Source organism: Patagioenas fasciata, chromosome 2 (genome assembly GCF_037038585.1).
Source record: "Patagioenas fasciata isolate bPatFas1 chromosome 2, bPatFas1.hap1, whole genome shotgun sequence".
Classification (NCBI taxonomy): Eukaryota; Metazoa; Chordata; class Aves; order Columbiformes; family Columbidae; genus Patagioenas; species Patagioenas fasciata.
Window position 1 is genome coordinate 151,746,255 of NC_092521.1, and position 27,773 is coordinate 151,774,027.

At 39.5% G+C, this 27,773-nt stretch overlaps 1 protein-coding gene across 2 annotated transcripts in view; it reads left to right on the top strand.

Annotated features, from left to right (window-relative positions):
- The first annotated feature begins 7,903 nt into the window (after positions 1-7,903).
- Positions 7,904-27,773, top strand: part of ACBD5 (acyl-CoA binding domain containing 5) — a 30,298-nt gene continuing 10,428 nt past the window's right edge. Inside the window, exons 1-8 of one of the 2 annotated variants that reach the window (XM_065830930.2) lie at positions 7,904-7,965; positions 8,199-8,381; positions 9,565-9,685; positions 11,178-11,250; positions 14,928-15,039; positions 15,166-15,198; positions 26,207-26,344; positions 27,101-27,301. In XM_065830930.2, coding sequence (XP_065687002.1) covers positions 8,306-8,381; positions 9,565-9,685; positions 11,178-11,250; positions 14,928-15,039; positions 15,166-15,198; positions 26,207-26,344; positions 27,101-27,301 — 754 coding nt within the window. In that variant the 5' untranslated portion in view covers positions 7,904-7,965; positions 8,199-8,305. The remainder of the gene's footprint in view (positions 7,966-8,198; positions 8,382-9,564; positions 9,686-11,177; positions 11,251-14,927; positions 15,040-15,165; positions 15,199-26,206; positions 26,345-27,100; positions 27,302-27,773) is intronic. The other variant, XM_065830933.2, reaches the window with a different exon arrangement.

Below are 27,773 nucleotides of genomic sequence, written 5' to 3' on the forward strand. Positions count from 1 at the left end.
ATCCAAATATTTAAATATTTTTAAAACTTTTTTGAAAAGGGTAGTTAGTAAATAGTGCCCACAGTGCATTTATCATGACACAGAAATTTAGACTTTGGGACAGACAACCCTAATAATGAAAAGCTTTACTTTTTAAGAATTTCAGGGGATTTTTAGAACTACCATACAAAAGAATTAGAAAGCACTCCAAAAGTTTTAAAGTGAAAAATGAACAACAACTCCCTTCAGTAAAGGTTAGAAACAGGACTGAGCTGCTTATAATGCATGATTTGCTAAGGTAGCTGCCAGACATTTATCCCAAGGGTTCATACAAGTCAAAGGTAATCTGCAAAGAAATGTGTAGCTCCCTTTAAAAAAAAATCTTAGAAATTCAGAGGCCTTTCCATCTGCAGGATTTCAAACAGACAGTGAAACAGTAAAATACCAGGAGAGTGAACAGAGCTACAAAAAGAGATCTTTAATCACAGTGTTTTAAACCCATTTTTTAATTTACATTAAAAGGAAAACCAAGGGAGATCTAGTTATCTGCCAGTTCTAAATTTAGATTTTTTAAATCAGTGTGTACAGATTAATCACATCTAATGAGCCACCAAAGAGCACTATGGACTGTTAATATTCACTCTTAGTCAGTTTTCAAACTTTGGAGAAGCTCCAGAGCACTGAAAGAAAGCAAAGGTTGTGCCAATATAGAAAAAAAATATATCTAGGTATTGTAGTCCTATCAGCTTAATATTGATCCCAAGTATAAGACAGAATTAAAGTAAAAGAATTAAAGAAAGATAATTTAATTAATGCTACCAATAGAAATGCATAGAGAAGTATATGTATATTCAGGGTAACTCGATGTCCTTTTCTGTGAGAATACAAGTTTTATAGATGTAATTCTGTTGTAGAAATGTATTTATACTTCTGTTAAATATCTGACTGCATAAAATTTTGATCTAGAAATGGCATCAAAAATAAATTATTTTAATAGAAAATCATTATGGTGCATATTAAATAAAGAAATGGCTAATAGATTTCAAATGTGGTCATAAAGGGTATACTGACCTTGACTCCTTCTTGATTTACTTATTTTGAACAACCTACAAAAAACCAATAAAATCACTAAAATCACTGCTGATAAAATTTGAAGAGACCACAGTGATTAGGAGAGTGACAAATAATTAAAAGAACTGACTGACATGATAGAGTACTCTGATAAACTCATTGCAAAACCAGCATAACTGAATACAACAAAATACTGTTCCATCATTCTGAACAAAAGCTTTAAGAGTACACACCTATAACATGGGTCCTCAGCTACAGCACGGTAAGAGGATTCTCTGCTTTGAGCCCTTCGTCCACCTCTGCATCTAAAGACCCAATGAATTCTGGGCATACAAATGAGAATGTTGAGTTTGGAGGCGGCGGTACCTCAGTGTTTCATTGCCTCTGACATGAATACAAGTATTACTGCAGCGTTGTACCTGGCAGCAGTATCTATGATTCAAGAAAGACGTTAAAATATTGGAAAGACATAAGAATGAATTGACTGGAGTGGAAGCATCAGTTAATTCAATTTGAAATAAAAGAAATCAAGAGGTTGCTTGACTTCTATTTATAAGGATTCATAGGATTATTGGAGAACCCTTCAGGAGGATAATAGTGACCTCTCTAATCCAGCAAACAAAGCTACGGAAAGATTAAAAACTGATAATAAAAGCTAGGCAAACAAATAGAAGAAATAGGGCACATTTTGGTTTTTTTTTTGTTTTGTTTTTTTGTTTTTTTTTTTTTTTTTTGGGCGGGGGGGCGATGTCTTTTTTAAATGGCAAATTTGTAATATTAACTTTTGTTTTCAGGATGTTTTCAAGTGATCTACCTATAATGCCTCCCAAAACTGCCCTCTGCCCTCTATTAGATCACTCAGGGGGACAAACAGACTCCAACATCACTATTGTCACAGTGACATGGCTGCCCAGCTTCCCATTTAATTTAGGGCTGCATTTCTATCTTTATCTGTGGCAGAGTGACTTGACCTTTAACCCCTCTGTTTAGCTGGATTCAAATACTTCTGTGGATTCACTAATAATTTTTATTTCATACAGCTCAATTGTCTCTGTTTCTTGGGTTTTTTCTTAGAAATGAGTGGTAATTTACTTAGAAAACTATTCAGCAGGTTCTTTGATTTTTTTTTCCTACTTTTTGCAGAACAAGAACTGACAGCTGTCTTTCCTCTTTAACCTTTCCAGCATTTGCAGAAGCTTTGATATTAAACTTCTCATGCAGAACATAGGTTATAGTAACCAGAACAGTTTAGTGCAAAGGAAAGTAAAAAAAAACCAACCACTTCTAACACTTCATTTCCTAAATTTTAATTCATCCCATTTATTCATCCAATAATTTTCTGCTTAAGAATTCCCTGGCTAAGAATTAATTTTCTGTTTTAAATGGGAAAACCAAGAAGGCTTCAGTCTTGAGATGCTGTACGTTGCTGTAGTTCACCTGTCTCCCTCACCTCAGTGAAGCAGACAGGCCTTATCACCCCAAAACTCTGAAGCAAAGATGGCTCCTTCATGTCGGCTGAGCAGAAATGATCTAACGCTATAAACTGAAACAGTTCCTGAATGTCAGATTTCTTTCCCAATAAAGCTTCCCAGATAAACTTCCTTGGATAATGTCCAGTACCAGACCCGACCTGCATATGAGAGTGAGAAAGCCATGATTTATAGCTGGAAAAAGTGTCCAGCTGGCACTGACTTCTAAGGAAGTCTGATTTTTCACTAGGGGCCCTACAGCAACAGAGATGGGTGACAACAGGAATAGTGACAAAGTGGTGGTCCTGTGCTGAGAAACCAAATTAAACTCAGTCTTAAATCTTGACAGCTTGTTTGTTGGAGGATGGACTCCAGCAATTCACCCTTAATCTGTTAGATTATATTGTTGAAACCCATTTACTAAAACCACAGTGGTATATTTTCTACCAGAATAAATATCTCAAACAACAGATGTGGGCCTGAAAACACCTGAGTTCAGTTATCTTTCCCAGTTATATTCCAGGTTTTGCACACTGGCAAACGCGTGTCATGAAAACATTTCTACAAAGTTTAAGGTTCTTAGGGACATGGCTTAGTGCTAGAGTTAGGTTAGGTCCTAACTCGATCCTGAGGGTCTCTTCCAACCACAATGATTCTATCATTCTAAGTCATTTTTCAGATTTGCTAGAAAGAATGATAACCTTCCTTTGCTAGAATTTTAAAAGAACACACATAAACTAAGAGTGTTTTGTTTTTTTCCCTTACAGATATGAAAAAGAAAAATCACAAGAGCTGTCTGGCTATAAATACACCATTGCATAAGCACATTAATATGATACAGTCACAGTATTTTGTTTGCTATTCCCAAGAGGCAAATTACACAAGGATAGGCTTCTAAAACTTTAGCAGCAGTAGCTGTAAAGATAAGAAGCACAAATGTCAAAACAGAAATAATATACCAGACAGTTAGATTTTTCAGAGTCAAATTCTGCTCATTTGCATTATGAAAATGTGTAACACCATAAATATCCCCAAATCAGCTAAGTAAATCCAAATTTAGATCACTGTAAATGACAGCACAATTTGACCTCCAGATACTGTATTTTTTTACTGAAGGGAAAAGAACAAGTATTTGTTATGAGCTGTCTGCTGCTCTTGTTTATAATATGACACAGTTTGTCATTGCTGCAAGATGAAACTACATACTTTTCAAAGCTCATTTCATGGCTGTGTAAGGGAACAGGATTTTTAAAATGTTCTTTCTAGAATATGCTAAATCTGGACAATTCTGTTATAACTATCTGCTGGCTCTACAAGAATAATACCTTGAGGCAATAAGAAAAACACAACTTTATTAAAAATTTCGTAAAATAAATGAGTAGTAAGCTTGGAGAAAAAAAGAGAGGCTTAAGACACAATATGGCACTGCATTACACTTTAGACCTGCAAAGATATTAATATAAACCTGTAAGAGGTTTTGACTTCATAAGTACTATATAGTTCAACGCAAAGTCAAATGCTGCTAAATGTCTTTGAAAGTGTGGTCATATTTTGTTCTTCAAAAAGCATTGTATGAAATGGATCTCAACTTATACTTTTGTTACTGCATCTTCTTTTTTGGAATATGTGAGAAGTGGGGAGACATGGGGGGAGACAAAAATGCAGCTCAAAATATTGATTACTGAAAGACCTGAGATACCTGAACAGCTCAAGATAGATTTGAAATGGGATATATTACCTTTAATGCCTTTGATAACATAGAGCCTGATCCTTAGGCAAAGCAGCTGCTGTTAATAGTGGTTAAAAATAATTCCATTACTTAATCCCCAACTGTGAAATGAATTGGTATTTCTAGTTGAGTTATTAAGGGGTGTATCTGAACCTCACAAGGAAACTTCCACCCCCAAAAGCATTCTTGCTTTTGTCAAACTGGTCCTTTGCCCAAAGGGCTTTTCCTGAAGAACAGGGATTGGCCTACATAGGTGGATAAATTTCAGCTGCTGGTTTTGCTGTATTCATGGTAGACAAATAGTTCTCTTTCTCCAGAGCTGTTGATTTTGACACAAACATCCTTCATAATTTCATTAAAAAATCCTATAAGTAAATGTCACTTGATACTTTAGCATTTCTTCTGTAAACAATGTAGAAAACTACTCCTTATGAAAAGCTCTACCCTTCTTAGACAACAACTTCCCATTCTTCATCAGCATGTAGATTTGACTTAGAAATTGTAATGCTAATTTAGTTCTTCATAATTATGACTATTTGGTTTTAAATAATTCATTCTCCCTCCCTGCTGGATTATATACTTCAAAAAGTAAGCTTTGCTAAAATTACATGCTCTAGGATCTGGTAGCTTACAGAACTTGCTCATAATGCATATGAGACTATGGTCTACTTTCTTAAGAACCATTTAAAAATACTTCTGTAAAATACAGTCCTATGATTCACACCCTTGAGGGAGCAATAGGCATAATTGGCTCCAGTTTCTGCTTTTCACTTGCATAATTTAACTGACTCCTGTGTCCCTCAAGTAAAATGAAGGTGCTCTTCAAGCCGGACTGGGGCGTAGCTTGGCACTGGACATAACTGCTAGAAAACTAAGGCAGACCTGGGACACAAATGAGAACAACCTGAAGGGACAGTGGCAGCTTAAACGCAGACCTGGGACACAATGAGAAAAACCTGAAGGGACAGTGGCAGCTTAAACAGAGCTCAAAATGAGGACTGTAAGGCAGCTTGGTACATCAGACTTTCATAGACTGTCCTGTGCCATAACACCACTGGACTTGGTAACTGTCCCTAATCCATCTTTGAAGGACAGGTCCAAGGTTATACTCAGCATCATGCTTATCTGCCTTTTCTCCAAACATGCACTAAGTGTACTCCTTCAGGGACCACAACAGCATGCTTCCATGCAAGATTTTTAAGTGTCAACATTGCCAGGAATGCCTCATATTAGCAATTCACAGGTTCTCCATAAGTAGTTTGTGAAATACCAAGTGAAGAGAAGTGTGAGAACAGCAAAGCACTGAGATATGTGAAGTGTCACGCATTGTGCTACCTGCCAAATCACACTGGTAGCAAAGTACCATGGCCTCTTCTCTCTCACACCTCAGCTGAGGGGCATCACTGGCCAGTCTTTCTATCACAGTTCCCAATGTTCAGCTTCTCACACATTGGATCAAAAGAAAAGAAAAAGAACTTTTCATACTTATGATTTCTATGGAGGCTGCTCTTGCAGAGCAATAGAAACACAACCCAGTTCAAAACAGAGTTTATAATTAGATTTTACAAGTGTGTGGTCATTCCCAATAGGTAGTCAGCAGACGACAGAGAAACATCATTTAAATTTGTGCCCTAAAGAATGGAGTCCAGATCCTCAGCTTGAGATGAAGCTGCAGATCCATTCCTGTATGTTCGCAACAGATGAGAGCATCTGCTTTATTACCTGAACTCCACATTTGGTTATTGTTAATCCTAATGGAAGTCACTGCAATGAGAATGCAAAACATATGCACAGGGACAGCTAATAGCAATGCTAATTAGTATTATGTATGAGCATTTAAATTAAATAGTCATTTGTGCAAAGTTCACACACGCTCACCAGTGCTCAAAATTTGGCTCTCATTTCCTATTTCATCCTTGTCTCAGGGCATGATGGTACTGCCTATTTTGGGTTACTTCAAGCACCTCATTCTGGATCTGCAGATCTCACACTCTCACACATCTTCAGTGCAAAGAGGGAAGCTTCTGTTTCTGCACACAGCCATTAAATAGGTTGTCATTTACATCTCTTTTAAAGCCTACTTCCAGTGAAAGTCTGGCAACATTCATTATAAAAATGCAGACTGCATTTCTCTTAAATCAATTAAAATGGCATATGTCATTATCGATTTTCTCAGGTAAATAGAATTTACACATCAGCTGGCCTCACAAGAGGTCCTTAATGTTTTTATTACTTTTTTTGCAATTAACTCCTTGCATCCTCCAAGAATCCATATTTATACAGAGACCCACTTATCTTCAAACAAACACTTCCCTTTGATCTGAGCGTGTCATTTCTACCTTCATGGATTAAAAAAAAAAAAAATGATAGATCTTAGTACGTAAATCACATGAGATTTAGAAATCTAGCACTCAGAATGAAAAATTCAGAGAAATTAATGTGTAGCGTTCACATGAGTGGAGCAGTGGTGTTCACAACACAGGTTCATCATTTGCCTGGTGCAGGGAATCATGTTTGAACACCTCTGGAATTGTCAGCTTCTCTCCGGCAAAGCTCTCCCTGCTCCGCTGGTTGCTGAGCTTGTGGAATGTACCAGCTCAGCAAAGCAGGGGCTGATCTCCTCTAATTTCCTCTCTCTGGAGCTTTTCTTTCCCGCCAGAGGGCATATACTCTGAGCAGACAACTGCCTTCAGAGGAATCTAAAACATATATTGTGTACTAGATAAACGAGCTGAATTGAATGCCAAGAGTTTGTACTCAATTCTATTCAAAGGGGCTATTAATTCATCCTGTTGCTCACTGGGTAAATTATTCCACTTGCTACAAAAGCAGTTGGTTTAGCATACTTTTGTTTGACTTCGTAGAGCGCTGGACACACAGTGCTTTTGAATAAGGCCATTCATTTATTTAGCTACCACGCAGGCTGGTGATTCTGTACTGGTATTCACCTCGTCTCCAAACTCCATGGAAATAGTCACTCCCCGGGTGCCAGGCTTTTAAAATGTTATGCCTAGAGTTTTAATGCAAATAGAAGTCATTAAAGCTGTTATAAAAATGTGTGACTACAGTGGTAATTTAGGTGAATTACGTGGAACTAGGTGTGGGCAGGAGGACGGCTGTGAGGAAGGGAGGAACAGCAAAGCAGATTGCTGCAGTGCTAGGGATCTCTTGAGGGATAACCAAGGTCCATAAAACAGGCAGAATTTGGCATGTTCTGAAATCTTCATTATCCTGCAATTGTAGCAAAACAAGCAGGGAAGAGAAATATAAAGAGACGAGGAAAGCAGAGAGAAATAAAAAACGAGGAGGCAGAAAGAAAAAAGGAGAGAACCATTTCCTCAGTACACGGGACAAACTCCCCGGGATCTGCACTTCAGCAGCTTCTCAGGCCCAAGCAAGGACTGAACTGGCCACCCAGAGCAGCGCTGGGAGATCTGAAGGGACAGGCCGGCCCAGCGGTTCCTCCTCGCCCTCAGCTCAGACACGCTTGTGGCGAACGGCGCTGTCGCATGGCCGCTATTTCCTACCCCTCGCAGCAGGGGGAGGAGGAGGAGAAGGCGCTGAGCGCTGACACCTGTGAGGGCCTGGCAAGGCGGCCGAGGGGCGCGGCGGGCGGACTCCGTTTCCCGGCGTGCTCCTGGCGGCCCCAGGGCGGGGTGAGGGGCGGGACGGGCGCCGCTGTGAGAGACAACATGGGCGCCTGAAGCTGGAGCAGAGGTGGGCTGCCGGCTGGGCGGGGGATATTGCGGGCCACGCTTGGACTGTGGCGTGAGGCCGGTCCGAGGTGCTGGGCGGGCTGTGCTGGAGGGCTGGGGGATCGAGGCGGCGGCGGCGGCGGCCGCCGCCGGGCGCGGCAGGGGCTGGGCACCCCGGGGGCCGGGCACCCCGCCCTGCTGCCGCCGGGGGTGGCTGCGGGTGGCCCAGCGCGTCTCAGCCCCTCTCCCGTGCAGTCGGCTGCAGGCGCCGCGACGAGGGAGGCTGAGTTGAACCCGCCGCGCCTGACGGGGCCCGGTGGCCGAGCAGGAGGCGGCGGGCGGTGCGGGGACGGGACGGGGACATGGCGGAGACCGGCTCCGTGCACGCCACCAGGTTCGAGGCGGCCGTGAAGGTGATCCAGAGCCTGCCCAAAAATGGTGAGTGCGGCCTGGGGCGCGGCGAGGGGAAGGCCAGAGGCATCGGCCGGGGCCTGGCTGCTTGGCCGGCACCTGCGGGGTGGGCAGGCCCAGGGGTGACGAGGGTTCTTGCCTGCGACTGCCTCCGGGGCGAGCGGCCCCAGGCATGGGCGGCGGCGTAGCGGGCCGGGGCAGCAGGGCCGCCCCGGGCTGGGTGCCCGGCAGCAGGCGAAAGCTGGACAACTGCTTGGAAACCGCGGTCTTAGTGATGCCACCTCCTCGCCTGGAGAAACGGCGGTTCGGGGGCTTCAGGGCCACGACAGAAGGTCCTCCCTCAGGCGCCGGGAGGAGGGGCCGGTCAGCACCCCCGGCCGCGCTGCGGGGCGCGCCGGGGAAGGGCCTCGGCCTCCCCGAAATCCTGGAAGCGCTTTGGCGGCTTCAGAGCTGTTGACATGAGTTCCCGCTGCTGAGAGACTTAACAGAAGAAAAAAAAATATCAGACCTGTATTTTGATAAGAGTAAGAAAAAAATGTTGGTTATTACAGATATAATTCATTCCAGTGTAGTAAAACTGAGTTTGTTGAGATGCTAACATAAAGGTCACAGTAAACTTTTCCTAGTGACTAGAACTGAACATCAAAGTGTTTGATTTAATGGATTGGCTATGAACCTTCCCTGCCAGCTGTTACAGTTCTGTATTTACATTTCTTACCTCTACAGAATTGTGTTTCACAAGATAGAAGAGAAAAAGTGAAACTGTTATTGAAAGTGCTGTCAAATACCCAAAGTAAACAAAATCAATGTGGAAAGCTGTGTTTTGGGCATAGTGACTTGCAAGATATTTTGTTTACTGGGAACTGAAACTATCCGTTTAAACTGAGTGAAAGGATTCTTGCTTTCACAGAATGTTGGGGATTGGAAAGGACCTTTATGTTACTTTTTTTTTAATTGGAATTGTGGAGTCTGACCTTTGAAACAGTGAAGTCCCTTAAACTCAATCTGAAACTTGCTGTTTGTAAAGTAAATGTTGTCAATGGTGCTGGTTCATGGTAGATAAAGTGACGATGTTCTCCGCTGACTTAAATTGTACTGCTGTGAATCAGGCTGTAACAAACTACAGGCTGTTTTTTTCACAGAAATACCGAACTTGTAAAATACTTGTTAATGATTACAATTTAATTGTATTTTAAAATGCTTTCAATAGGTTCATTCCAGCCAACGAATGAAATGATGCTCAAGTTCTATAGCTTTTATAAGCAAGCAACTCAAGGACCCTGTAACATTCCACGACCTGGATTTTGGGATCCAATTGGTAGATATAAATGGTAACTTTTAATGAGTTGTTGTTTTGTTTTATTTTGGATTTGTATGTTTGGAGTGAAGATCTTTAGAAGAGTGGCACTTGAAGAAAAAGTTTAATGAATTTATTTCTCTTGTAAAAAAAGGAACATTCACAACCTTTGATGCTGGAATTTGTTTTCTGTCTTCTGTTCCAGCTTTCTAGCTCAGATAATTTGTAACTTCTCAGAATTGCAGGTGAAATCCTTCAGATTCTGCAGGTGGGCAGGTTTTTCTTGGGCAAGTACCATCATGGTACCTCTGCAGTGTTTATCCTGTGTTGTAGAATGGAATTGTAGGTGCTCTGCAGAATTAGTGATGTGGACGTGTCTGGAATTCTTCCTTCTCAAGTTCTCATGGATGATGTGAGCCTGAAGTAAATAAGTGCTTATTGACAGTCGTTGATATAGCTTCCAGCTCTTGGGGAGAGATCTGGTTTACGTGCCTTTCTGGTTTGTCTGCTCAGTGACAGAGCTTCCCACTGTCTGTGTTTTCCTTGTGTTAGGAAGACTTGTGATTCACCACATTACTAAGATCTATTTGAAAATCCATATGAATGCTTTGCTTATTTTAATAATGATTTGTCCTGAAGAACAAGTATTATTGTCTTCTTGGGATCTGTTAAATTATTCCTTGACTTTTTGTTTGTTTTTCCTCCCTCCCCAGTCTCCCCCAAGTCAGGGTGGAAGGGGTGTCCTTGCAGAGGACTAGGGCAGTAGGCTTCCACTCACCTGGTTGGTTGTAGGTGAATCTGAGCCACCAACCTTAGGGTTTTGCTCTAGGTGGGACAAATACTCTGTCAAGGGGAAGGGACAGTGTCAAATCATGTGCAAACCTGAGTAAGGAAATGTTTTATTCCAGTCTGTGTTGTGACAGATTCCTTGTGCAATACTTATACATTTGATTGGAGTTTTCTTAGTTGGAGGGGGGGAGATTTTTTTTGTTTTTAGGTCATAAGTAGCTGCTGTGATAACTGGGGCTGATGATTAAACTACTTGCCTGCTAGGCTGATCTGTCCTTCCCCAATTGCTAAACTCTAAAAGGACAGATTCTTCTTGTAGCCAGTTCTAACTTGCTGACAACTGTTTGCAGGTGCTGGCTGAAGTGTCTGTGCCTGTTCTTTTTCTGCAGTAGAGGGTCTTAAAAAAAACCCACAATCCTTGTTAAAGGGGAAATGTTTGTGTCTCTTATTTGGGCTTGTTAACAACTTAACAGGTACAAGATCGTAGCTGGTCAGTGGGGAACTCTTCAGCCTCCGGCCTGTTCAGCTTGTTGCTTCTTTGTTGATATACCACTGTGTGATTATCCTAGCGAATTATATATTTGGACTTCAAACAGGAAAATAGTTGTGAATTGTTGTTGCGTTTTACTTGTATCACAGAAACCTGGGGCATTATGTAACTGACCTACTTAAGGCCAGGGTGAAAAAATGCAGTAGGCCTTGAAGATACTGAAGATGTATGTGGCTTTCTTTCCTAGGGATGCTTGGAGTGCATTGGGAGACATGTCCAAAGAAGAAGCCATGATAGCCTATGTTGAAGAAATGAAAAAGGTAAGTTTACTAATGAGTGGAGGGGTCCTCTAGAACAAACATTCCAGAAATAAATTGGGGAACACAAGGAGGTTCTTGTTGACTACTGCTGTCAAAGCTCCAAATGAGTTATTCCTTATGTAAACTGTTACATTTCTCTACTATGCCGTTTGGCCTGTGGGGAGAATAAAATTATGTGGTTCTTTCCAAAGCTATAGAATTTGGGTTGTTTTCAGAGAAACATGAGAGCTCTAGCTGATATGCTTAAATGGCAGAGCTAAAGAAGGTGGATTATTTAAATAATAGTAAAGGGGAAGGTTGGGAAAACAGTGGAACTTAAAAGTACGATAGAGAAAGGCAGATTTACTGCAAACTGTCTCAGTTCTCAGAGTTGAGAGAAGTAAGTGATCTTATATTGAAAAGGGAAAAAAAACAACCTTCCAGGAGGACTTCAGGAGCAAGAGTCTCACTCTCATGACTGGAGACAGGAGTGTAATCAAATAGGTAAACTTAATAATTGATTTTTCAGGAAGAACTAAGCAACCTGTATTTTCTGTACTTGTCATGAAAATATTTCTTGCATGTTGCAGTTGCAGTCAGTTAGAATTGAGTAATTAAGTCTGTCTTTTGTGGAATAGATGTGTAACTTGTAAACCACTGTAGTTACTATATTAAGCAAGAGTTGCTGCATTAACTAAAGTAAACATTCAGAATTAAAGTTGCTTGTGTTATATTAACTAATCCTTTTCACTGAAGCTCTACTAGGTGGCCTTTTCAGTTTAAAGATTACAATTATACTTTAATCCAGATTGACAGTAAATAATGTATTGTTATAATGAGATTAACATCAAGGAGGGAAAACATAAGTTCTACTCCAAATATACTTGCTTTTCTCCTAGGCTGCTATCTTGATATTAAACTTTTTACATGTTTAGTGATGAATACAACAAAAACTCTTACTCGCTAAGGAGCTTGAGTCTGACTACTGTTCTTTTTCCTATCTGTAATTTTGTTAATTTAGATCCTGCTGGTATTACTGTATCTGCTTTAAAATGGAAAATAAACAACTTCAGAAAACACAGGAAGCCAAATATTATTAATTTGGTCAAAAATCCTACTAAATTTTAATAATTACTTTTAAATGTGTACTGCAAGATTTAGTTCTTTGTTTCCAATCTTGGATGCAAAATGTGTTAGTACTTCAGTAGAGTACTACTTTTTTTTTTTTAATGCAGTAATTGGTTTGTCCAGGACACTAAAAGTAAATGAAACTGCAATGTTTGTTCTAAAGAAACCCTAGTAAGCCTCCTCTGAGGAAGTCTACTTGGCCCAAATGAAGTGCAAATGTTATGCTGCTGTCCAGATTACATGTAGGGATTGGAGAGCAAATCCCTTCTTGCCTTGCTCGGCTTTGAAACTGGGGAATCTGTTTACCCTGCTATGGCACTGTTTCAGCTCTTAGATTTGAAATACCAGCTTCAGCTTTTCCAACCTGATTGATTCTACTTGAAATGGCAATGGAAGTGCATTTCAAATGAATCCATGGGGTTGTTCTATCAGCATATACTGCACTAATCCTTGTGGTGTTACTGTGGGCATTCTGCTGTTGCACAGGTAACCATGTCTAAGGGGTCAAAAAACACCTGTATATTGGTGTCACAGAACTGTGTTTTGCCCCTGCCACCTGGGGTATGTCCCTGCCATTTGCATGCTGTGTTTATGACCCTGTCACAAGATACTTTCACTGTAAACTTGTTTGGTTTTTTTCCCCTCTTCATATGGTGGCCTTGAAAATCGCAGCTGTTGAGGAGTGTGTCTGGATGAGGTTTTGAGATGCTTGTAGGAAATTACCAAACCCATCTTAGTCTTAACTAAGATGAATCCTAGCTCAGGTGCATGTTGTTTAAGGTTAATTTATCTTCCAAGTAGCATTTCTGAAATTTTATGTTGCAATTCACTTTAAACTAGTTTATACTTCAGATATATTGCTTTGTTATATTAGAAATAACTGATATCTTAGAATAAATGTTAGCACTATATGATGTTTCTAATTTCAAACCAGTCTTCCTATATTAATTGTTTGGCATCCGAAGAAAACAATAATTCAGGATACATAATAACTTATTTTCCACTTTCAAATTTTAAGTTTGCGTATTATGCTTAGTGGCTATATAAGTAAGCAATATACTTTGTTTGTGGAAGTATTTTCTCTTTTCTGGCTGGCAATTAAAAACTCTAACAAACTGTGTGGTAAGATTCTAAGAATTACTCCAAGTTGCAGACAGTATACTGAGGTCTGTTTAGAATAGGTGAAGAACAGTTATGTGCAGACATCATAAACATGCACATATGAGAGTTTACAGTGCAGACTATAGAAGTAAATACATAGCAGATACAAGTGTTATTCTAGAATAGGTTTATTGTTTAGCGTCAATAGCATTGAAAGAAAAATAATGAAGAAAAAATCACAAAACTGCCCTGTCTTTGTTTCATACTCAGCTCTGTTTTCTGAGCACTGAGCATTTCTCTCTAACAAATAAAGAATGGATTATATATGCTGAATAGATCAGAAGTGGCAATGAAACTGCAGTTTGACAGGATTGTTGTTTCTTGGTGTCCTTGATAGATTTCCAAGTGTTGACTTGTTACCTGTTGGCCTGCCTGGAGCTCCTACTTTGTGCAGTAATGCTGTAGCTTTTGCTTCTGCTGCTTAGTGACGTGCTTGGTGCCTTTGAGCAGCATGTTCTGTGGCAACTTGCACCTTCATCTGTTGCTTTCTTGCTGCACTTCTTGGGGAGGAGGTAAAGTGTAGCTGTTAGCTTGCTTCTACCTGAGTCTTCATGTATTTATTACCTCTTCTGAAAAATGATAAAAAAGAAGAGGATGAAGGAAGAACAAAGCTGTCAGCATTAATATTGGCTGAAATGACTTAAACTAGAATGGGAAAATAATATCGCATGCTTTTAAAATAATATTCAATCATTAAATCTCTTCTGTTTAATCTATTTTAGACTTAAGATTTTGTGTTTCTATCATATGACCAAAGGTATTTGGTTTGTAATTTAAAATCAATAAAATTTGTTCAAAGATAGAGCTCCAAATGACTTCAAGAGCAGAATCTGGTTCTAGTTTGCTGCTCTTTTTGGGTTTGTACTGTCCCAGTTTTGCTGTATTCTGTCCGTTTTGTTGTTTGGGTTTAGATGGAACCAGTAGGGCACTTCTGATCTGGTCCTTACGTTCCGCTGGAGAGGGCAGAGTTTGACAAATATGAAGAATCCTCTAAGAAAACAAGTATTTCGATTTCATTTTCTCAGTGGGGAGACTTGTCTATAAAATAAATTGCGTCAGATAACAGCAGCCTGTTGAACTTTGAGTTGGTTTAGTTTGAAATTGTTGAAATAATGGATTCTAAGGTCTACTGATGCTGTGCTGAGGCTGTCCTTCTGTGGTGGCAAATGCATGAGCTCTCCCTTCTCTTCACTTAAAAAAAATTTAATACAGCCAATTAAGATTCTTGTTTGGTAAATCAGTTTTATATTTTTTACCTTTAATAAAAAAGAAGAAAATATGAGAGTAACATGTTAAGTGATGTATTAGAATGTTACTGAGTTTTACAATGACCAGCAGTTTCTAAAATGAGTTGAATGTATCATTGAAATGCTGTTTCATAAGATGCTCCGTATTTTGGACTTGTACAGATTCTTGAGAGTATGCCAATGACGGACAAAGTTGAAGAATTACTACAAGTAATAGGCCCGTTCTATGAAATAGTGGAAGATAAAAAGAACAGAGGATCTGACCTAACCTCAGGTTCGGACAAGTAACTTCCTTTATACTACTAATAACCACAACTCCAGATTTTTTTGGGCTTGATATCTGTAAATGATTTTAAAGCTAAACATTGCATCTTTCTGTTTATTCTCTACCATATGGCAGTTCAAATGGAGAAAGTCTCTAAGTATTTGGAAGGTAGGAATAATAAATTATCTTGAAGTCCATCCTTTCCATTGTTTTGTTGCTCTAGTCATGTCCTGCTAACCCTTATGACTTCTGGGCTTGCCACTTTGTTGGGCTGGATTTTGTGTTATTTTGCTTCCGAGATACAAAACAAAGTTTGACCCAGGAAGTTTTGTATTTAGTCCGTGTTTACAGGCTTTTTGAGCTGCTGAAGCAAGCCTCTTCCTCAAAAAAGAGTATTTAAAACAAACACCCTCTCCAACTAAGCATAGTTTCTGCTTTTCCATTAATAGAAGGAACAACTCTGAGGTGTGTACTGCTACATCCTGATGCAGCTGTGGATGTCAAACTGCACGGAGAGCTGGTAATCCAGATCTGTCATCTGATTTAAAAAAAAAAAAAATCTACAATCAAACCCCTTAACTCCATCTTTTTTTAAATCATAGTTTCTCTAATACATACAGAATATAAGATGGGTTCATGAAACCTGCAAGTTAAGTTTTCTGAGGCTCAACTTCATGAAGGGGATATCTATTTAAACATCATAAATCTCTTGACAAGTGGCAAACCTAGTGGTGTCATAGCTGCATAAAAATCAGTGTGGTGATTTTTATTTAGCAATACCATTGTGAGAACATCTTTATAGTAACAGTTATTATGTTACAGGTAATGTGTTCATAATGTTGTAATATAAGGCTTACAGTTATTTAAATCTGGCTTAAAAGTCTAGTTAAAAATTGAAATGCAACAGGGAAAAACTTGAAACAGTTTTTAAAAACCAAACAATTTCACAAATTAGTTGTTTTAATGTGTTTAAGAAGTAGGAGTCAGTTGGTTAAGTTGCCTTTTGTATGTGCAGTTTTTTCCCCCACCTTAAAGGAACATAGTTTTGATTTTGCTTTTGGTATCAAGTCTCAAAGAAACAGAAATAGCTTTTCATTGTTTTTGAGGAAAGGAAATGGTAGAAGTTTTTAAATGGCCACTTTGAAAGCTATGTGACTTTTTTTCTCAGCTGAAATTTGTATGCTTCATGTTCGGGACTTAATGAGCTTGCAAGACAGCTGGATTGACAGACAAGTCTGTAAAAGTATCAGTAGATTCAGGTCAATGATCTGTGTAATAAGGATTTACTTAGTCGTGGTGTCTGGCATAGTGCCAAAAGCCACCACTTAAAAATGTGACTTATCTAGGCAAACAGAATCACAGAAGTTAAACCTAACAAATTTTGCATATTTTTTTTTTAAAGAGGCAGCTTAAACGTAAGGCAGTGTAAGTAAAACAGAATAGAAAATTTCAGCTTTATCTTGTTCCATCAGTGTTACAATAAATCTGGTGATGTGTCATCCTTCATACAGTTTAGAGCTGCAACACCTGATTATGCCACGGTGAATTAAGACAGAACTTTCACAGAGTCCATTGTATATTCTAACTTTACCATTTGACTTAAGACTTTGAAACGCTTTCTTCAGCACTGTTGGCATTTCTGCAATTAATTATTATTTTCAGATTCACTTTTATTGTTTACACTACAGGTCTCAAAATTTTTCACACAAGTATGGAAGCATGAAGTACCTTCAGTCTTCCAGATACATGCTAAAGAATAAAACCAATCTGCCCAAGTCTGTGTTTGAGATGGTGTAGACACTCTCTGTGGCTTCTGTTGTGGAAGGTAGTTTTTCCTGGGTGGGCAATTGGTATGTTCTGGAAACTGAGGCTCATCTCTTGCTTCATATTGTACTCTTGCCATCTTCTGGCCCATTCTGTTCTGTGTTCAACTTTCATCCTTATCATCAGATTTTAGTCTGTATGAAGGTAATTGTCTAATTGTTTAAGAATTGCATGGCACTTCCTCAAAATCAAGAGTATTCTTGAATTAGTTGAAGAGATTGTTTGGTAGTTTAGTGTACCTCAGTGTGGCTGGTGTATTGTCTCTAGTAGATACACTTCAACAGAAAAGTGTAGCCTTTTAAAATTTAATTTCTACTCATTGTGGTTTAATAGAAAATGTTAAATATAAACCATTGAAATACTGTCTACCTGAATCAATAGAGCTTGTGGCTCTCCTTAATGAATAACACCAAAACCTGACATGCCAGCATTAAAATGACTTATGACATCTGCTAGACAGCTAGGACAAACTTGCTGGATCTGTGGGTTACGAATATCCAGACTTGGATGACTTGGTAATGGAAGGAAAATAGAGAATTCCCTCCCGTAGGCTGAGCAAATCTGAGGGGTGTTTCAAAAGCCTGTAACCCAGGTAGTTTTTTGAAAGCTCATCCTGCAACTGTTTGTGAAGCTTAGGTTCTCTGCAAAGTTCAGTCAGTAGTTTCTTTCTGACAGGTATGAAGTAACTTTTTACAGAAAAAGATCATTGAATTATTTTCAGGTAAATAAAATACTAGACATCAAAGAAGTAGGCAGGCTCTTAGGCATCATAGTGCTGCAGAAGAGAATAGGGAGCTGTTACAGAAGGACCCTTTTGTTTGCAGCTGCTGGAAGAGTAGAGGAAGGACTGTCAGGTAAGGTGAGGGGAGGTGCTTTAGAAGAGCAACCTTTAGATGTTTTGCACTTGCTAAGAAATGCACAAGAATTTGATGTCCAAGCCAATGCTGAAAAGGCAGAGAATTTTCAAAATACTATTGCTCAGTGAAACTTTCAGAATGGGCATTCTAGCTTTCTTCTTATATCTGAAGAAGCCAAAGGTAGGCTAGAATTGGCACCCTGCTGATCTGATACTTGGTGAAATATTGAGAGTTTCAGAGCCAACTCGTCTCTCTGAATATTTCCTTGAGAATGTTTGTGGATATTTTCTTAATTCTGAATGCAAGTTAGTCCAAAGTGGGGCAAGAAATCCATGCCTGACAGGCCCACACTAAGTTATTTCAACAACTATACAAAGTATCTGGAAATTGTTCACAAGTTCTTTAGTAGAATTTTCCTGTGTATTCTTTCTGCTTTGTGACAAGGCATTTCATCTGTTTTAAAATCCTGCTAAATAAAGATGACCATTTGCTTTTATGCTGAGTAATAGTACTCATTGTAAGCCTTTGTGAAGACTGAATGTTGCCTCCGGTAATGACAGGTTATGCACTGTGGAGACCGTGGCAAGATTCAGCATTTTAATATTCCTAACCTTTGTCATCCTGCTGAGTGTTTCTCTCCTGAAAAGTGTGCTTCCAGCTGTGTTGCAGTTGGACCAAATGAAGCCCTATTGATGGAAGTTGACTCGTCCTGCTGAATGTGCTGCTTTGGGCAGTGCTGGTTGCACTGGAGCATCTTTGTGCCAGGAGCCCATACAGGGCACTGCTTCAGCAGCAGCTGGAGTGAATGGCACAAGTTGTCCTGGCTCACAGGCAGATACAGCTATTTGACAATTTCCTCAGTTTCTTCCTGCATCGGATATGGGAGCCAGGTTTAAAAGATGGCGTTCACAGAGGTCTCTGTGCTTTTGGAACAAGCAAATACATGTAAACACTCCTATTTCAAATGCAGTAGTTAGTACAGGACATAAGTAAGCTTCAAGGGGAGGATTGCACTTGAAGAAAATGGACCTGTTCTTAATTATTTTCTGGTTAGCAACACACTTCCTCCTAAAATGCAATATATCTTCCAACTGTGCTTCTGTAGAATGTATATTATTAGTTTCTCTTTTCAAATAGTTTTAGTTTCTTGAAGAGCTCATGTTATTTTCAACGTCTTTGCTTTCTAATGGAGTATTTGGTGGATACTCTTCCTGCTTGTGTGTGGGTCTCTTCTGTGAAACACCTTGTTTGCTTCGTAAGCTCACTTTTTCATTTCTTTTTGACTTCAAAGATATTTGCTAAACTGATTTCCTTCCTTCTCCTTCCTCTCTTATTCGCTATGATTTTTAAGGAATTCAGTGGCTCAGAATCTCCTTAATGCTTTGTAAGAAAAGAGGCAAAATCTGTTACTCTGAAGTTGCTGTGCTTTAGTAGGGTATGTTGAATGGGTGGCAGCACCAAAGCTAAGAGGCACATAAAGGCAGGGCAAACATGGGGCAAGAGAAGCTGGTGGGTGGGTGACAGCAGTTTTAAAAATTCCCTGCTTTAAACTTTTTTTCCTCTTTTAGCTTCCAGTGATAAGCTAACAGCTGTAATCAAGGTTAAAGAGTATATTCAGGGAGGCCAGTGTGAAATTTGCTATACAAATATTTTGTTAATATCTCAGTAGTTTAATAGTTAACCTTCAGAGCATCTAGAACATTCTTTGCAGGATGGGATTACTATAGGATTAAGGGCTGGGCCAGCAAGTGCCGGAGTCAGTGGAGAGTCTCAGTGAGATGTGAATCAGTGTCAACAAGCTGTGGCTTGTCCTGTTGCCACATACACTTGCTCCAGGCTTTCCAGTTCAAATATGAGCCTACTTGGTGATTTGACTTAAAACTGATGGTTTTATGCCAGTGCTATCTCACAATGTTGGAAACTAGGGCAGAGCATCTGTTTAGCTCAAGCCTGAGGATATCAACAGCTCCTGCCATACAGAGTAGAAGAGAATTGTATCACCACTGGGTGAGCGGCAGAGTATCCAAATGTGAAAATGTAAGAATAAAAGTTGTTTCTTTCTAAGTGGAGGGAACTATGGGAAGCTTTCTTCCATGAAAAGAAAAGTCTGACTGTAATCTGCTTTGCGCCGGATTCAGTGAACAGTAAGAGTTTGTGTGCATAATTGGTCATTGGACCAGTGTTTTTTATTCTTCCAGCCAGACAACAGTTCACCGCAAAAGTGAAAAGTAGTTGTCAAAAGCTGTTCAGGTTTTGAGAATCTAGCAGACATACCTACTTGCTATAAAATGTTGATGTCTTACTTTTTAGAGGTCTCAATTGTAGTTAAGATCTTGTGATGAGAGAACCAAAATCCAGATTTCTCACAGCTCTGTTCTACAAAGTAGTAGTAGACAGAAGTATGGGAGGCTAGGGGAGAACAGATGTAGGTAGTCAAACCTTGATTGCTCTCAGAAAAAAAAAAAAAAACCAACAAAAAAACCCAACAAACTGCTCAGTTGGCATGGGCTGGTGTTATATGTATAACTTTACTATAGCAGAAATAATTACTTATTCATAGCCTCTAAGATGTATGGAAAAAACATCTGTGCTGTCTGTGAGGCTGTGTTTATTGTGGGCATTGTAAAAGGCTGTTCAACAGTTAGGCTTGGCATAAGTGCAGGAGAATATAATCTTAATGTTATTCCCTGTGTCTTGTTTTGCCCTGTACAAAAAAAAAAAAATAAATCAATTCAGGCTACGATGTTATGGACCAGAGTTTCTGAACTATAGGTGACTCAGCAATATGGTTTTCTGTTGCTTTCAAGCATAATTCAGTTTTCTTTATGGGGTTCTGAGTTCACTATGTTCATGTTTTGTGTTTTCTGGGACAAAACTCAAGACCATAATACTCCTCTCTTCTTGCCACACAAAGTAAAAGTTCCAAATGTTGATTGTATCTCTTCCATACAGAAGAGATCTTAGCAAGTCCTGCTCATTGTTGCAGAGGGAAGTAGTACCAGACATGAGGACATCTTGGATCCTGGAATGGTCTTGCTATTCTTCCAAGTTACTATAAATATCTAAGCAGCAGCTATTTTTAGTGTTCGTTCTCACACGTGATTGCTGGCTCTGGTGTTGGCAGTAAGTTGGCAAAGCCTGGCTCCGCTGGTCTCACTCACATGCACTGTGTAACTGAGCTGCATGTGCTTGGTGCCCCGTACTCTGGGTGTCTGGTGGCCTTGGTGGAACTACCTGCCGGTGCTGGCAATGACTGCAGGGCAGCTGCCCTCGGTCAGGAAATCCCAGGTGGATTGTCTCCGCTGGCAGAAGTCTCAGGGGTCACAGGGAGGAGGGAAATATATCAAAGTCAACACAAAAACTTGGCAACCTTGTTGATACAGAAAGTATTCTGAAAATTTAAGGGAGCAGGTACTGGTGATACGGATGAAGATGAAAAACTCCATAGATATTGAAAAGTGAAGCGTGAATGCACAGGATGAGTAGTCAGCAATCCTAAATACCATGCTTGCAAGTTAATATAAGTGTCTAAGAAGCTGCTATTGTCTGTTTGTTCTTATCCACAAACAATTGGTTTGATGTTTACAAATTGTAAATAAAGACATTTTTTATTAAATTGCTTTTTTGAACTACAGTGCTGTCTCTTGGAGTGTAGCAGCTTGAAAAGCACATAAGCAGAGAGAGGAATGCTGACAAAACAAGGCTGTAGTCTCTTGGAGTAATTGAAATAAAAATAAAAAGGAGGAGAGGTTATTTTTCTTTCTTACAGTCAAGTTTTGGAAGACTAAAGAACAAAAAAGGAAAACTGTACAGAGAAAGATTCGGCTCCTATGATCTATGTGCTCAGGGAATACATTTTTCAGAGCACTTACACTTAATCCATTTAAAATTAAGTGATAAAACAGTAGTAGTTAAGGAATTTTCTGTTTCAATTTTTGACAGACCCCTCTAAAATCTCTTTTTATTTGTAATGGCAGCTTGTTTGTAGAACAGATGTTACAGAGAAGGCTTGGCCCTTGGAAATTTTCTTTGTAGTGTGCTATATTGAAAATAATGGAAGGAAATGAGGGTATAGAAACTCTTCTAGCTAAAGAGCTTATTGCTCCCAGATGCTCACACAGAATCATAGAATAGTTTGGGTTGGAGGAGCTCATCTAGTCCAACCCCCTGCAATGAGCAGGGACATCTTCAACTAGATCAGGTTGCTCAGAGCCCTGTCTCTGGTCAACCTGGGCCAGTGTTTCACCACGCTCATTTTAAATAATTTCTTCCTCATGCCTAGCCTGAATCTCCCCGATGTAGTTTTAAACCATCACCCCTTGTTCTATTGCTACAGGCCCTGCTAAAAAGTCTGTCCCCATCTCTCTTATAGGCCAAATTTAAGTATGGAAAGGCCACAATAAGGTCTTCCTGGAACCTTCTCTTCTCCAGGCTCAGCAACCCCAACTCTCAGCCTGTCCTCACAGCAGAGCTGTTCCAGCCCTCTGATCATTTTTGTAGCTTCCTCTGGCTTCTCTCCAACAGGTCTATGTCTTTCCTGTGCTGAGGGTTTCAGAGCTGGGTGCAGGACTCCAGGTGGGATCTGAGTGGAGCAGAGGGGCAGAATCACCTCCCTTGACCTGCTGGCCATGTTCCTTTTGGTGCAGCTCAGGATATGATTGGCCTTCTGGGCTGCAAGTGCACATAGTCGGCTCATGTCCAATCTTTCATCCACCAGTACCCCCAAGTTGTTCTCTACAGGGCTGCTCTCAATCCCTTCATCCCCCAGCCTTTATTGATACCAGGGTTTGTCCCAGCCCAGGTGCAGGACCTTGTTCTTGACCTTGTTGAGCCTCATGAGGTTCACATGGGCCCACTTCTCAAGCTTGTTGAGCATGTTCCCCTCCTTCTCACTGTGCTCACTCCTTGCAGTATGGGAATGCCTCAGTTTCAAAAAAGAGGTGGAGATTTGTGCAACGAAGTGTGTTGGAAAGGGTGGAATGTGGTTGTGTAATCTTGCAATTGAAGGAGGGAGCTTACTTGGATCAATAGCAAACACGAAACATCCAGCTGTCATGGCAAGCAAAGAATTCTAATTACCTGATTGTCAAAACAGTTTTGTACAGCCTATAATTCTCTCTGAGACTTTAAAATTTTGACAGAGCTTGAGTCTACTTAAGAGTGCAAATAGATGGCCATAGAAGCTTATAATAAGTCGAAGTCTTTTACTGACTAAGATTTTGCTGCTATTGAACAGATAGTAAAATTATAGCATTTTGCAAAAGCACATCATTTTTTTATTGAATGGTGAGGGTGTACATAGCTAGTTAAATGTTTTCTGATGTTTCATCTGCAGTTGTAGACTGTTTCCTGATCACTGCTATTTCCAGAGAATGAAAGAGGCTGTAGGACTTGTGTGAGGCTACTGTGTTGTGCTAAGCCAAACATCAGTACAGCTCCAGCAGTGCACGTTAATTTTATATAGGAATTATGTGCCTGTTCAGAAAACAAAAAATATAAAGCATTTGAGAAAAACCTGCTAGGCTAGGTTTTCTTTTTAAAATTACCCTCGAGCTGGGGCAGATCCACAGAGGCATTTAAGCTCCTAACTCCCCTCCAAGTAACAAAAATTGCCTGGAGATATGTGGGGAGTTAGAAATTGAATACATACTTCAGAGAAACTTGTCTCTGTTATACAGGTCATTGAAAAGAATTGTAGCGCTGCCTTTAAAGAAATATATTTAGAATCTCTCTCAGGAAATCTCTTAATAGAGCTGACACAATAAACATCTACTGAAAGCTTGTAGAGAGGCTGTGTGTCTGTTCTTCACATCCTTTCCACCTCACTGTTTTCTTTTGTTAAATCATTCCGTTTGCATGTTGTTACTGCTACACAGCTCTTACTATATAACATTTAAGAAAATCAGTCCAGGCTTTTACGGTATAATATAATTCTTTGTACAGCTACAGAACAGTACAGCTTTGATTTAGAAAACTCTGTCACAAATCTCACAGTTTGGTGTTGTAGGCAGCGAGATGAAAACAAGCCAAGAGGGATTCTGTAGTATCTGAAAAAGGGCAACAGAAAAAGCTGCCAATGTTTTGCGTGTAGTTGAAGTGGGTGCATGGAAAGAAGACGGGTGGGTGAGATTAGCACGGAGCAAATAAAGTTTTTAAAGCTTGCTTGGCTCTTCCCATCATATTAAAAGATACATTCCTGGGGAAGTAGCTGTTAACCTGTTGGGGATGGACCAGGTGAGCAGGGCAGTGTGAGGGTTCTGAGGCAGAGCACATGATTAAGCATGGTATTTCAAGTGGCCAAAACTCTTTACAATGCTGTGTGCTTCAGAGTCTGCATCAAAGCGATGCCTCTGTATGGTCTTGAGGAGCATTGTTGCTAAGAATGGCTTTGTGGAAGAAATACAGTCTTGATGGGTTTCACTTGTTCAGGTGTCCTGTGGCACGATAACATAAATCTGTTACTGTTGATGCTTTATCTGAGTTCCACCTCCTTATTTAAATATACGAGGTGTATCACTTGGAAGTTTCTCCAAATGAATAATCTTACTGAAATTAAGAGAGAACACGCTTGAATGTTCAAAGGCCTTCCCCTCAAAAAGAAAAAAAGCAAATCTGAAGAAAAGCTTATGGTATAGCTGGGGCTTTTTACACTATCTTTGGCAGGGTGAGGAGGTTTACAGAGTTAGTTTGCCTTCTTTCACAGCTCCTGGTCTTGTTGTTCCTATTTGTTCCCACTACTGGGTAGGATGTGTGGATGATTGTGTCCCAACACCCTTTTGTTTCAGAGGGAAGGGTGGTGCCTGCCTTAAGGTGCCAAGGGAGATGTGTCTGTGCTTAATGCTTGTGTTGAGAGGACTTAACTGATATCTTATCTTCCTCGCACTACTGCTGCTCAGAAAACATCTCCAGAATTGGGTTTCACAATAAATGAGACATCCTTATGCAAAATAAACTGGAAATGTGTTGGGATTTTTATTTTGTGAAACAAATTCTTTTGCAAATACAAAGTGTTCTTCAGTGAGGAGAGAAAGAGCAGGTGTTTGCTGATGTTCTTGTAGTCTACAAGACAGACAATAGGTTTTCCAGTTCTCTTTTTAAAATAAGGAGGCACTTTTTAAAATCTTCAAATGAAAATTGAATTAAATCAATCCAAAATTATGATGCAGGGTGTCCATAGAAAACTTTCTTGCCCTGAAACTAATGTGAACAGTATATGTAACATATTCATTATTTCTATACCAAAAGTTATTTTGCCTTTTTTTATTATTATTTTTTTTTTTAAAGTGTTATGGATAAGCTTTGAACCTGGAGGAATGTGGGAAGACTCTTCATTGCAAGATAAAAGCAGAAACCCTCTAGCTCTAAATCAACATGCAGCAAAGAAAGTAGTGGAGCTGGTTTGGCAACTCCAGTATAATTGAATGTTATTTTGCTGCTTAATGTTAAGCCTAAACGTAAGAATTAATCTTTCAAAGTTCTGACAAGGGAATGTAGAAGTTATGCAAATGGAACGCTGTGGTGACAATTAAAACAGACAGAATTCAGCCTTGCAGTCAACATGTAAACTGTGCGAGTGTCTCGCAGAAACTCTCCTCTCTTTGTACTTTAATTCTCTGCCCTAACAGAGGAGGCTTAACTGATCATCAGCATGTATTTAACCATGCAGTTTTTACCAGAGATGGTAGAATTGTCCCTTAAATTCTCCATATTTTTTAAGAATCTTTACCTTGCAGTTCTTTGTACAGAGTAAATTGTGATCCTTGGAGTAATCAAAGATGTGGAGAACAAGCAGTTCCTTTGTCTCTTTCAAGATTAAAAAAATATTTGTGTAATTAGACATGCAAACAAGTGCTCAATGTATTTATTTCATCATCTTTTTCACTGAAATCAGAGAATTTATTTCCATATGCCCTTTTGCTAGATAAAGATCTGTATGAACTTGGTTCTTCTTACCACATCTTGCATCTGCTTAAACTACTGCAGGAGAAGATGCATGGGATATTTACCATCTTCAGAATCCTGTTGCTCACATTCAACAGAATGTTTCAAAATTTACCTTTGAATTGAGAGCCGTTTTGAAGCATTTCAACCTAAAAGGGAACTTTATAGAAATGTTGACATCTGGGTTTAGCAGATCATGGCCACGTGTGTCCTTGATAAAAGACTACTGCAGCCGTACCATAAATATGGGTAATAAATAGAGTTGGTCTGAGACTTAGTAGTGAAAGTGGCCTGCTGTCCCCTGCCAGCAGCCTTCCTCAGAATCACTGAGAATCTCTTCAGCAGTGGTCAGGTGCTCTGTGTTGAGCCACAAAAGAGAAACATTAAACTAATTAAGGAGGAGCTTACGGATATAAAGCTGGCATTATTTGGTACATCTTCTAATATGGAAATACTGTTGTAGAACTACGACTGGTAGTTTTAGGTGGGGGAGGGTTGTATGTTTGCTTCTTTTAATAGAAATCTTTTTTCCCCCTCCTTGGATTTTTTCTCAGACCTTAGTAATGTCATGAATTCCACTCCAAATATAAAGGCTGTGAATGGAAAAGCTGAAAGTAGCGATAGCGGAGCAGAATCAGAAGAAGAAGGCCTGCGTGAAGAGGAGGAAAAAGAACTGCAGCTAAATGGAAGTGGTATGTTTTCTGCACTTCAACAATTGTTTATTTCAAAGCTATTCTTAACCACTTGGCAGAAAATCCCAAAGGATTGGGAATGCTGTATTTCTTCAGGAGAATTGGATGCAAATACACATCGATGTGTGTGTGAAGAATGGCAGTGTCTCTACCTGGGTTATAAGATTAAGAACTAATACAAATTTTGAGCTATGCCGTACAATTTTTGACTTGGCTAGGAAGGTCTGTCAGTAGGCTAGCTTAAAGTCTATATGCTGTATTGGTTTGGTTTTTGTTGCCAGTGCTGTTTGTAAGATCCATGAATAGCTATGTGAGCTGCAACACTAGAACTGAAAATAACTTTCTTTTTACCTTCAGAGAAAACAAAACAGAACTTTCAGTGAGATTTGTTTAGAGGATCCACAAAGAGGTTTGAGAAATACCAGCATCAAGTGAAAACCAAATGAAATTACGTATTTAGAATTCTGTACAGGTTTTTTCCTCCAAGGACATGAGGATAATTATTTAATTTATCAGAGAGACCTACTTGGATTTGCTTATGTTTTAAATATCACCTGCTCTTTATGAAAATTAAATTTTATATTTACATTTTTACAAGAACAAAACAGTCCCTGCAAATGTGAATCTAAGAGCGTTTATACATTTTGTTCTGCAGATGCGTTATGCTTGCCATCCATTAGAAAGTTAGCTACTTGAAGAAATATGTTTTATAAGTGCGTAGTTTTCTATTTGCAAGGTTTTCTTGTTCTTTTACAGACTATAAGAGTGTGAAACCAGAATCGGCAGCTCCTAAGGATTCGGAAAGTATTGTTACCAATGGCTGTTACAAGGACAGCTTCATCCCAGATCTGCAGAATGACATCCAGACCAAATCTGCCCTGAATGGCTTGAACCCAGAGGAAGAAATGAAGAAAACAGAGCCAAGCCCAGAAGTAGCTAATAACAGTGCTCCGCAAGGTATTGTCCTTGCAAGACCATGCTTTCATTTGCACATGTTTTTCTTGGGAAATATTTATTTTCTAGAAAGCTTAATGCTGGGATTCAGAGAAGAGAAATGGTGTCTTTCAGTTGTAGAAACTTGAAGAAAGAATACTCAAAAAAATCCCAAATTTAATACGAGGTTAAAATACAGCTTTCTTTTAGGATCATCTGTCGAAAGAGACATGAATTCAGAGACAGGGAAGCCCAAAACCACAGAAATGCAATTGTTTTCTTTTAAATCATTATACTACCTATGCAAATACTATTTGCCTTTGAAAGCTAATTCATAGTGAAGTGAAAATCACTAATACCTTATTTGTCATTCTGAAAGGCTGAATATGTTAGAAGTACCAGTTTGTTGAAACTAATATTTCTTAAGTTTGTAATTTCAAAACTAACAGATAACTTTAGGCAAAACTGCTTTAATCTGAGCTTAGGAAGGAGACTG